The 12,514-nt window shown below is 45.5% G+C and overlaps 1 protein-coding gene across 1 annotated transcript in view; it reads left to right on the forward strand.

Annotated features, from left to right (window-relative positions):
• The window catches only part of SNX5 (sorting nexin 5), a 34,595-nt gene that overhangs the window by 6,459 nt on the left and 15,622 nt on the right, over positions 1-12,514 (forward strand). The window contains exon 2 of the mRNA XM_054023450.1: positions 8,381-8,485. Coding sequence (XP_053879425.1) covers positions 8,381-8,485 — 105 coding nt within the window. The remainder of the gene's footprint in view (positions 1-8,380; positions 8,486-12,514) is intronic.

Below are 12,514 nucleotides of genomic sequence, written 5' to 3' on the forward strand. Positions count from 1 at the left end.
TGAACATGGGCCCCCACTAGCACTAATCACTTCCATCCTCCCAGCCTGCTGTCTTTGCCATTTTCCAGGCAGGGCCATGCAAAGATGCTTCCCCTGCAACTAGTCAGCTACCTCGGGCAACTTTTCCTGCCCAGCTGTCCCAGCATCTTCCACCACCCACTCAGCTGCCTAAAGTGCCACTGTATGGGTGAAGTGATATCTTCCAGCTGTCTCTCCCACCCTCCCTAGAGAGCCTCACTGGATGGAGGAGGCCCTCAGACCATCTGGGTAGTGGGTGTTGGAGAGGTGTGTTTTTTTTTCTTCTCCACACCTGCTCTCATGGTTCATTGCTGGAGGGCAGAAATGGTGAGGTCCTGTTTTTGAGAGCCCTCATACATGGAACAGCCCCAAACACAACAGATTCACTAATCATGGGGGTCTAGGCACTTTAGGAAGGCAAGAGAGACTTTTCCATTGAATGCCTCTCCGAGAGAGCACAGTCCAGTAGTTGAGGTGCTCGTCTGGGACACGGGAGACCTGGGTTCATTTCCTTGCTTTGCCACAGACTTTTTTGACTATCAGCAAGTCACTTAGGGCTAGATTCACGAAAGGACTTAAGCACCAATCTGCCAATTCAGGCATCTAGATCCTAGAATCCAGTCCCACTGGGATTCACAAAACTCCCACTGAGCTGTCCCTGAGCCACGTAGGTGCCTGAACTCCCTCTGTGCTTAAATGTTTACAGTAAAAGTTCCCTGGCTGCCTGCTTCTGCCTCTGTGGATGCACGCTGCGGCCTCGCACCAGGCATCTGGACGCCTAAGCCCCACAGTGATGTACGAACTGGGGAAAGATGGGTGTTCTCTGCCTAACCTACATACATGACAAACGTGCTACATCCTACTCTTTAGCTGACTGTCAGAAATATAGACTTACAGAATTGAGGTTAAGAGCAATTGTACTCAAGGAAGGAATCCCACAGCATTTTATTAATATTGCAGTAAAAGCCAGGAAGAGCACAGCTGGGCCTTGGTCCATCATTGGGTGCTAGGCCCTGAACAAACACAAGATTTAAAATTTCCTGTATTTATTTTTGTCCCTATTCTGTGTGGCTTTTTTTTCTCCCCCTTTCCCCACATCATGATCCACACATCAGACCTCTCAAGCAGCCAAGGCCCACATTGGGGGGAAGGGGAGGGGGAGATACTAGTTGCTTCTTAACAAAAAAAAAGTTTGATGCTCAGATTTATGGGGGATCACGATACCCATTCTTACCAATACATTGATTACTCCAATCACAAGTTGGGGAAGGAAGAGAAGAAGGCTTTGAATGGAAGTTCAGACTTCATCTCAGCAGTTGCATAGCAACTGACCCCTCCCTTAAAACTTTTATAAAGTTAAAGGCTCCCCATTCTGCATTGTTAGCTGGGGCTTTAAGGGCAAAGAGGGCCATCTTAATTAGACTCCAGCTCAAATCACATGTTTGAATTCTTTACTTTGGAAGGAAAAATCTGTTCCACCGAGACTGGAGGGGTGGTAGCTTTTCTTCAGGCATAAGCTATACAAAAGGGATATGACATGCTAGTTATGCAACACGTTGCTTCTACAGGAAGGAGCTCTGCAGGATTTGATTATGGTACAGAGATTGAGTGTGCAACCCCATGCTGATTAAAAAGTCCCTGGGTGTCTTCACATCCCTTTTTTTGAAGGAGAAAATAACTAGATGTCTCTAGAGCCCAAGAGTAAAACAACCTTCATGCTAATTCTTTCTCTTTCCCCCGCTTTCCCCCTTCCACCCTCCCCCCCAGCTGAATCACAGCCTCCTGTTGCTAGCTGAAATAAAGTTGTGTACTGAACAAGGTAGGTCTGCAAATATTTTCACATGCAGATCTTTGTCCAGTCACTTCTCCTCCATAGCCTTGTCTGTACTAGGAAAAGGCATGTCAGCCTTTCAGTGCCCATTCCGCTACAATGGTGTGACCAGCAGTAGAAACTGTAGTGTAGACATCCTAGTAAGCTCCAGTCTACATTAGTACTTTTGCAGCTAACTGTGCCAGCTTGGGGGGGGAGAGGAGAACCTACAAAAGTCTAATGCAGACCTATCTTTAAGTTGCCAGTAGCACTGCTGGCATGTCTGGTTCGGAGATCAAGGCATGTGACTCATTAGCACAGGATTGCATGCACCTGGAATGTGTCCCTGCCCAGTGGAATGAGCTAGCTGTAGATAGACTTCTTTCTGTAAAGCTAAGATGTTTTATTCAGTCTCTAAATACTATAGAGAAACTTGTTGTTAAGTTAAAGCTTAACTAGATTTTTATTTAGAATGAACCATCCACACAAGTTTGAACCATAGGCTTTAGTTAAGATACTACAGTGACAGGTCATTGCCCTTCTTCCCCAGTCTCTCTTGGACCCCTGCACTTCTCTTCTTGGTTACTGTAGTGAAACAGTGAGTCATGTGTTGCAAATGTTCTCTAGTCACCAACTAATGCTAAGGCTTTGTGTCCTCCTCCCCTTTCACTGCAACTTTTCCCCTACAAAATAATCTAAAATGACAGCTCACAACTGTAGGACTGGCTGGGTTGTGCAACATTTTCCTTGAAAACGAGCTGAACGGAAGTTGCTTCCTTTGGCTTATCACACTCTTCACAGACTCAGCAGTTTGTATTGTTTTGCCTGTCAATCCTGTTTGGACAGCAAAGATAAGTAACCTCAAAGAGTAGGCTTTTAAAAATCCGTCCACACCTTGAGGTCCACTTCTATAATACCTTGCCAGTAACTGAAACAAAACTGTTAATCCCGTTTCTCTCCTTGTTAGCTAATGCTGAACAGCTTGTGCTTCTCTCCATGTGCGGCAGGACTGCACTGAGCCCTGGTTCAGTGAACAAGATTGACAGCTGTGCTGTGGTCAGACCTAGTTAAACTGACCCCGCCTGACAGGAACTACTTAGGCAGATATTGATTGAAAACGTTGTCATTGTTAGAGGCTTCAGCTGCTCCTGTTTGAACCAGATGAAGCATGAACAGTTTTTGTGTCCACACTCACTATGTGCTCTGAACCATCAACTTCCCCCTATGTCAACAGTGGTGCTCTCAAACTTTCTGTTGCAGTTTCCTCTGGTTCAAAGCAGCTCTTAGAAACTGTCAATTTTGGAAGATTTGAAAAGACCACTAGTGCAGGGTTCTCAGACTTTTCTACTGGTGACCCCCCTTAAACATTAAAAACACTTGTTATATATTTAACGCCATTCTAAATGCTGGATAGGAAACAGGGTTTGGGGTGGAGGCTGACAGCTCACAACCCCCCATGTAATGATTGGGACCCCTCATGGGGTCATGCAGTTCCCAGTTTGAGAACCCTGCACTAGTGCACTCTGGGAGAGGACGACGACTACTTGCCCTACATGGACAATACAACAGTTCAGACTCCTGGTACTCAGTTGTTGAAGGCAAATTTAAGCCAAACAGTATCTATACCAGGGGTCAGCAACCTTTCAGAAGGGGTGTGCCGAGTCTTCATTTATTCACTCTAATTTAAGGTTTCGTGTGCCAGTAATACAGTTGAATGTTTCTAGAAGGTCTCTTTCTATAAGTCTAAAATATAGAACTAAACTATTGTATGTAAAGTAAATAAGGTTTTTAAATGTTTAAGATTCATTTAAAATTAAATTAAAATGCAGAGCCCCCCCCCCCCCCCGACTGGTGGCCAGGACCCGGGCAGTGTGAGTGCCACTGAAAATCTGCTCACGGGCCCCCTTTGGCATGCATGCCATAAGTTGCCTACCCCTGATCTAGACCATGTGTTGGAGCACTTGACAGTAGCAGGGTGCTACTAGGGGGAACCAAACGGTTCTTAGAGTAGTACATCATCTGTAGACAGTGCCTATAAGTGGCTTGGAGACAGGCCCTCTAACAGATTAACCTGAAAAAATAAGAATGGGGACCTTAAAACTCTTATCCTACAACTCATTCATGTACCTCAAATGTGTTCAGTAAAAAACAAATTCATGTCTGGCTTTAAAATAAATGGTCTTGTGACTATTACGGACATGAAATGGTCAGACTTCCATATAGGTTGGCTTTATGGGGCAGTGAGCCCTTGGGTGTTTTGCTGCATAATGGCTGATTGTACAAGCTTTCTCTGTTAACCTTTTTATCCTTCCATTCCTAAAAGGGCATGGTAGGGCAAGGTGACTTTAATACCCCTTCCTTGCTATTCTACAGAATGAAAGGCAGGGGAAGCACTAGGGTTGCCAACTTGGTAATCTTTAAAAACCAGACATTCCAGTAGGAGTGCTGGAATCTCCCCTGCCCTGCTTCTCTCTCTGAGGCCCCACCCCTGTCCACTCCTTTTACCCCCACCCCACCACCATTTGCTGCTGCCCAGGTCAGGAGGGACTTGCCTGCAGAGACAGGGCTGGGAACTGCAGCTGCCCGACAAAAGTTGGAGGTGGCCCTGGCTGACTAGGGGCTGGAGTCGGTGATGACCCATGGCCTCCCCCGCTCACAGCATCTGGATTTTAGGTGTTGGGTCAGTAGATCTGACAGGACACTGTCAGGTCCCCTTTTTGACTCTCTCATTAGTGCATTGTGGGTAAAAGTCAAGAACATCTGGAAGAGCATCTGCTGCAGAACTGCTACAGTGTTGGAGTGTTGCTTTCTTTCCTGGCGCTGATGTGTTCAGAATCCTGTTTTTCAAAGAAGTATAGCCTTGTGGCTAAGTAGTTGGGCTAAATTACCAGCTCTGCCACAAACTTACCCAAGGTCACACCACAGGAAGTCACTTAACCTCTCGGGCACAGTTTTCCAAGGTCTAAAAGGGGGAATACTTCTGTTGTAATCAGGGCCACCGAGAGCAGGTTCGGGCCTCAGTGAAAAAATTTTTGGGCCCCCCAGCAAGGGTAGACTGGCTAAACAGGGCTGAGGAGGGGAAGCCAGGCCCCAGACCCCCTTCCGGATTGCCAGGCCCCGGTAATTTGTACCAGCTTCCCCCCTCTCGTCAGCCCTGGTTGTAATATCTAATTAGATTGTAAGCTCTCTGAGGACAGGGACTCTCGGTGGTAGTCTATACCACAGCTGGGGCCCAAATTTGATTAGGCTGAGGCCCTGAGATGTTACTGAACTACAAATGAGGACTGCAGCTGGCTAATAACATTTGTGTCTGACTTGCCTGCAGGAGCTTTCACCTCACAATGTGCAGGCATCTGTAACCTGTAAACCCAGCAAAAAGCTACTACAGTAATGTGCTATTCCTGTTTGTCCTGGTGTAGAGACTACTCCCGTGATCTGCTTGCTGAGCCTAAATTGGCAAAAAAAAAACAACAAAAAAACCTAGGCTAAGCAGCAGGAAATTTGCTTTTGTATGTGTCTCTCTTTAAAACGAGAGAGCAACATGCCCCTCATGCCTGGGGTTGTCGGTGGGTGGGGGTGTGTTGAACTGTTACAGTCCCTGCACACTAATCTGGCCTCTTCCTGTCGGGTGTTGGTGGGCAGTGTGGGGAGAAGTTTAATCTGTTTTTGAGTGGGAAACCTTGGGCTTTGTCCTCTCAAAGAATGTCTGAGATTATGGCCTTAGGAATCTAGCATTTACAGCCCACTGCTCTACCAGCTGAGTCGGCTATTCGGCTGCTTAGCAAATTGGCACAACTAAAATGGTGCCTGGTGCTAAAATGTTACATGGAAATGGAAAAGTGTCCTGGAAAGGAGGAGGGAAAAACTAGCTTTATTGCTCCCTTCGCTGCTGTAGGGTGTATGGTACAGGCCTGAGACTGGACTTAACTACAAAAAAGCCACAAATTGTAAAACATCTGGAAGGTGAAGTCTGTCCTCTCCTGTTCTGTTGATGCTCCGACTCAAAATAGTCTGAGAGCACTCTTAGCCCTTAGATTCAACCACCCCCAAATCCTTTCATAGATCATTCCTCCAAGTGGTCAGGTAAATAGTTCTAGGATTATAAAATCACATCCTCACCCCTTGCTTCCACTCCTGATGGTACTTGTGGTGATAGAAACCTGCCAGACCTCCAGTTAGCAATGGTCTTCCAGCGTAGACAGCAAGGTCTGAATTTGTAACGGAGGAGAGGGCAATTAAAATAATATGAAGGCTTGGAAGGTTTTCCTAAGTTGTGAAGAGGGGCCCAAACAGCCTCTTTCTCTATTACCTTTAGTACCCAAAGCACCTTTCATCAGCCTGCTATCTAAAACCTGATGTAACTAGCTGCATCTGAGAGCTCAGTGCAGGGTGTTCTGAAAGCAAGCTTAAATTGAGATGCTATAATACTTCCTGCATCTCTTGCCTGGCCACCTGTGGACCTTGTTCCTGGCCCTAATAATCAAACTGCTGTATCTTTAAATTTGTGTATGAATCTTGTTATAAGACTTCAAACTCTCATCTTCATGGTGTGACCCTAATCTCTGAAGAACTAAGAGAAGTTGCCAAAACAAAACTGCCTGAAATAAATTGCATCCCAATCCTCATGTACAATATTTATGGAAGATGTGGCATACTTCTCAGATATCTGAGATGTGGGGGCCAGTCTTTTTGGAAAGACTTGTGTAATTGGCTCTCCATATTTCCATACAGCTTGGCCTATAAATTTCAATCTCGTCCTAGAGCAGAGCACTGCCTCTGACTTGAAAGGTGGTGGCTGTGGAATTACATATTAACTCGACTTTTCATGTACAGACCAGAACCATATTTTGCAGTGGCACAGTAAAGTGCTAATTAGGATTTGAGTGGTGGGATGGGCAGTGTGGTAGATGCTGTGACCATCCCTGCTTTACAACTTAGGCTAGGTCTACACTACACAGCTTTTAGTGACATGGCTGCATTGCTACAGCCATACCGCTAAGTCACGCAGTATAGCCGCTGTTTGTTGGCTCTCCTGCTGACACAACTTTCACCCCCCCCCCCCAATGAGTGGTGTTTGCGTTCTCGGCAGGAGAGCGCTTCTGCCAACACCGTGCTGTTCACGCTGGTGCTTGTCGCGGGAAAACTTTTGCCTTTCCAGGAGGGTGGGACACCTCTGAAAGATACAAGTTTTGTCGTTCAATTGCCAGTGTAGGCATAGCCTCAGAAAGGAAAGAAACTCTGGAAAGGGCAGGTGAAAAGATGCAAGCAAAATGGTGGGAAGCACATATTCGGTTAGTTACCAGACTTAAATATCTTAATGTTTTTAATAATAAAAATGTTGGGGTTGGTGAAGGGCTTGTTTGATTAAGCGGGGGTGAGGGGTGCAGGTGGGGGAGTGGAATGGCTCAGTGAATGGGAAGTGTGAAGCTGAGCAGCTGAAGGGGGCACTTCTGTGGTATGAGAAGGGTGGCAAGAAGAAGAAACAGACTTCTGTACTCCATACTTATTGTAGCTTATGGTAAATGGTACAGGTAGTCTGTTTATCCAAATGCAGGATGCTCACAAAAGAGTTAAAGACTGTAAACTGAAATTTTAAGGAAAAGTAGTGACCAAAAGGACTGCAGGTTGGAAAAATGGTTCAAGGTGGGGAAGTGCTAGTATGGGGCAGAGTTACCTGACTTCTGTACCCCAAACATCTGCCTTTTAAATGGAACCTTAACTTTGGATCTGCCGGTCTTCCAAAGACCAATTTAATATTAAACTACCGCATTTTAAAAAAAGTGAGCTCCAAAAGCACAACTGGGTTTGTGCCTTCATTTGCTCTCTGATAACCTGCAAAGACGCTTGAGGTTCAGTTTCTTCAGCTTGTTTTTGATTTAAAAAAAGTCTTGTTTCTGCAGTGACCAGAAAACTAGTCAATTGACATCGTAAGAGTGGAAACCGAGCAATGGTGGGAGGTGCTTCCAATTACTTGCTCTTTTTGTAAATACGTCTTTAAAACTTATTGGTGGTTGACTATTGAAAGAAATGATGCCTCCAAGCTTCAACACCCCTGACTTTAAGTTAAAAGTGCAAGACCTTAACAGACATCTGTGGTGCTGCTGTGTGCCTCTGTCCCTGCCCCAAGACCTCCAACAAAATCTGGGAAGAACAGACTTTATTCCTGTTAAACCAGCAGGGAAAACTTGAAAACAGAGCCTTTTATTTTATATATACAAGGTGCAAACCAGGCTTCTGAAAACCCTTTACAGATACCTTTAAGGACTCTTCAAAAGGCTATTTATTATGTCTGTTTAAACTTAACTAAGTTCAAAAGCTTCTTGCTATGTGTTTAGAGTGTGAGGAAGACTTGTAGTTCTTCTGCATCCCTTCAGCTGACGCGTACAGTTAGGTATGACCATGACACATCTGTCTCAAGATTTGAATCTTTTCAAGGTATTCAGAATTTCTGGTTGTGCACTGTCTTTTTATCCATTTTAGATTATTGGCAAGTCAAGAGACTAATTTTGACTTCTGACTTTAGGCTTAAATACTTTTTAACTTGTGTTTCAGGTGAGGGCTGTGTCTGTGGATCTGAATATTGATCCTTCCCTCCAAATTGACATCCCGGATGCCCTGAGTGAAAAAGACAAAGTAAAGTTCACTGTACATACTAAGGTAAGTTCATGGTGAAAGGGGAAGTTGGTTAATATACACACATGCAGGCTTAAAATCCACTTGAATGAGGCAAGTAGGAAACTTTATCCTGTTGTCAAATGGGCCTACACCATTAACTCCTAGATTTTAGGCTTTCATTTAAAAACACTGCAGGCCTTAACCATGAGGCCATCCTGGATCAGAACAATGGTCCATCCAGTCCAGTATCCTGTCTTCCAACAGTGGCCAATGCCAGGTGCTTCAGAGGGAGCAAACAGAACAAGGCAATTGAGTGATCCATGTCCTGTCATCCACTCTCCGCTTCTGGCAGTCAGAGACTTAAGGACACCCAGAGAATGGGGCTGCATCTGTGACCATCTTGGTTAATAGCCATTGATGGACCTATCCTCTATGAACTTGTCTAATTCTTTTGTTGAGCCCAGTTGTGAAGGCCGAAAGTACAACATTCTCCTGGAGTTACACAGGTTGACTGTGCATTGTGTGAAAGAGTACTCCCTTTTGTTTGTTTAAATGTGCTGCCTATTAATTTCATTAGGTGACCCTTGGCTCTTATGTGAAGGGGTAAATAACACTTCCTTATTTACTGTCTCCACATCAGTCATGACTTTGTAGACCTCTGTCATATCTCCCCTTAGTTGTTTCTTTTCCAAGCAGAAAAGTCCTGGTCTCATTAATCTCTCCTTGTATGGAAGCTTTTCTATATCCTTAATCACTTTTGCTGCCCTTCTCTGTACCTCTTTCAATTCTAATACATCTCTTCTGAGATCGGGCAACAGAACAGCATGCAGTATTCAAGGTGTGGGCATGCCATGGATTTATATAGAGGCATTATGATATTTTCTGATCATTAGCTATCCCTTTCCTAATAGTTTCTATCATTCTGTTCAGTCTTTCGACTGCTGCCGCACACTGAACAGATGTTTGCAGAGAACGATCCACAAAGGCTCCAAGGGCTTTTTTGAGTGCTAACAGCTAATTTAGACTCCGTCATTGTGTGTGTATAGCTGGGATTATGTTCTCCAATGTGCATTACTTTGCGTTTATCAACACTGAATTTCATCTGCCATTTTGTTGCCTAGTTACAGGTTTGAGATTCCTTTAACTCTTCAGTGTGCTTTGGACTTGGCTATCTTGAGTAGTTGTGGTGTCACAGATTTTGCCATCCCATTGTTTTGCTACTGTTTTCATAAAATTACCTGAATACTTCAAACACTGGTCCCAGTACAGATCCATTGAAGATCCAGCTATTTACCCCTCTCCATTCTGAAATCTGACCATTTATTCCTACCCATTGTTTCCTGTCTTTCAACCTGTTACTGATCCATGAGAGGACCATCTCCTTTTATCCCATAACTACTTACTTTGCTTAAGAGCCTTTGGTTTGGAACCTTGTCAAAAACTTTCTGAAGTCCAAGTACGTGGTATCTACTGGATTCCCCCTTATCCACATGTTGCCTCCCACCCCCGAATTCTAGTAGATGGGTGGGGCATTTCCCTTTACAAAAGCAATGTTGACTCTCTCAACAAGTTGTGTTCATTTGTGTCTGATTCTGTTCTTTACTATAATTTCAACTAATTTGCCTGGTACTGAAATTCAGCTTACTGGCTGTAACTGCCTGGATCACCTCTAGAGCCTTTTTTATAAAAATTGGCGTTCGCTATTCTCCAGTCATCTGGTACAGAAGCTTATTTAATTAATAGGTTATGTACCCTGGTTGTTCTATAATTTCATATTTGAGTTTCTTCAGAACTGTTGGGTGAATCCCATCTGGTATTGGTGACTTATTACTGTTAAATTTATCAATCTGTTCCAAAACCACCTCTAGTGACACCTCCATCTTAATTTCAATCCACCACTGTCGATTTCCAGAACGCTGCACTGTGGGTAGCTATCCCATAGTTCCCGCAGTCTCCTCCATCCACTGGAATTGTGGGTTGAGATCCCAATGCCTGATGGGGCCAAAAATATTGTCATGGATGGTTCTGGGTACATCCTCCCACCTCTCCAGGGAAGCAACCGCAGACAACTGTTTCGCGCCTTTTTCCTGGGTGAACAGTGCAGACGCCATACCACGGCAAGCATGGAGCCCGCTCAGCTCAAGACAGCAGTCATGAACATTGTAAACACCTCGCGCGTTATCGTGCAGGTTATGCTGAACCAGAACCTGCAAAACCAGGCATCAAGGAGTAGGCTACGGCAGCATGGCGGCGAGAATGATGAGATCATGGACATGGAATTCTATCAAACTGTGGGCCCTGGTGCTTTGGAGATCATGCTGTTAATGGGGCAGGTTATAGCTGTGGAACGCCAATTCTGGGCCCGGGAAACAAGCACAGACTGGTGGGACCGCATAGTGTTGCAGGTGTGGGACGATTCCCAGTGGCTGCAAAACTTTCGCATGCGTAAGGGCACTTTCAGGGAACTTTGACTTGCTTTCCCCTGCCCTGAAGTGCCAGAATACCAAGATGAGAGCAGCCCTCACAGTTGAGAAGCGAGTGGCAATAGCCCTGTGGAACCTTGCAACGCCAGACAGCTACCAGTCAGTCGGGAATCAGTTTGGAGTGGGCAAATCTACTGTGGGGGCTGCTGTGATGCAAGTATCCAAAGCAATCGCTAAGCTGCTGCTACGAAAGGTAGTGACTCTGGGAAATGTGCAGGTCATAGTGGATGGCTTTGCTGCAGTGGGATTCCCTAACTGTGGTGGGGCGATATAAGGATATGGGTTCAATCTCTTGGCACTGGAGCACCAGGGTACCCAGTACATAAACCGCAAGGGGTAATTTTCAATGGTGCTGCAAGCACTTGTGGATCACAAGGGACATTTCACCAACATCAACGTGGGCTGGCCGGGAAGGGTTCATGATGCTCGCGTCTTCAGGAACACTAATCTGTTTAAAGGGCTGCAACAAGGGACTTACTTCCCAGACCAGAAAATAACCGTTGGGGATGTTGAAATGCCTATAGTTATCCTTGAGGACCCAGCCTGCCCCTGAATGCCATGGCTCATGAAGCCATACATAGGCAGCCTGGACAGGAGTCAGGAGCTGTTCAACTACAGGCTGAGCAAGTGCAGAATGGTGGTAGAATGTGCATTTGGCCGTTTAAAAGGTTGCTGGTGCTCGTTACTGATTTGGTCAGACTTCAGCCAAACAATATCCCCATTGTTATTGCTGCTTGCTGTGCGCTCCACAATATCTGTGAGAGTAAGGGGGAGACCTTTATGGCAGGGTGGGAGGCTGAGGCAAATCGCCTGTCTGCTGATTATGCACAGCCAGACACCAGGGCGATTAGAAGATCACACCAGGAAGCACTGAGCATCAAAGAAGCTTTGAAAACCAGTTTCATGTCTGGCCAGGCTACGGTGTGAAAGTTCTGTTTGTTGAAAATCCGCCCCCTTGATTGACTCATTCCCTGTAAGCGAACCACCCTCCCCTCCTTAAATCACAGCTTGCTTTTAAAGGAAATAAAGTCACTATCATTTAAAAATCATGTATTCTTTATTAATTATAAACATAGGGAGAGAACCGACAAGGTAGCCCAGGTGAGGTTTGGGAGGAGGAGAGGAGGGAAGTAAAAGGCCACTGAAAAAATTCAATATAATGACAGCCTTTTGGTTGGACTGTCCACTGGGGTGGAGTGGGAGGATGCAGAGCCCCCCCCCCACATTCTTACACATCTGGGTGAGGAGGGGAAGGAGGTTATGCAGCGGCACTCTGTTATCCTGCTGTCATTCCTGAAGCTCCACCAGACGCCGGAGCATGTCCATTTGATCACGCAGCAGCCCCAGCATTGCAGCCTGCCACCTCTCATCTCGAGCATCCCTCATGACCTCACATTCACTGGCATCTTTCCTGTACTTAGATACCATGTCCTTCCACTTGTTCAAATGAGCTCTTTCATTGCGGGTGCATTCCATTATTTCCGAGAACATCTAGTCTCGTGTCCTCTTTCTCCGCCGCCTTATCTGAGAGAGCCTTCAGGACAGAGGAGGGAGGCTTGAAAAATTTGCAGCTGCTGGAGGGATGGGG

This window comes from Malaclemys terrapin, chromosome 3, assembly GCF_027887155.1.
Source record: "Malaclemys terrapin pileata isolate rMalTer1 chromosome 3, rMalTer1.hap1, whole genome shotgun sequence".
Lineage (NCBI taxonomy): Eukaryota > Metazoa > Chordata > Testudines > Emydidae > Malaclemys > Malaclemys terrapin.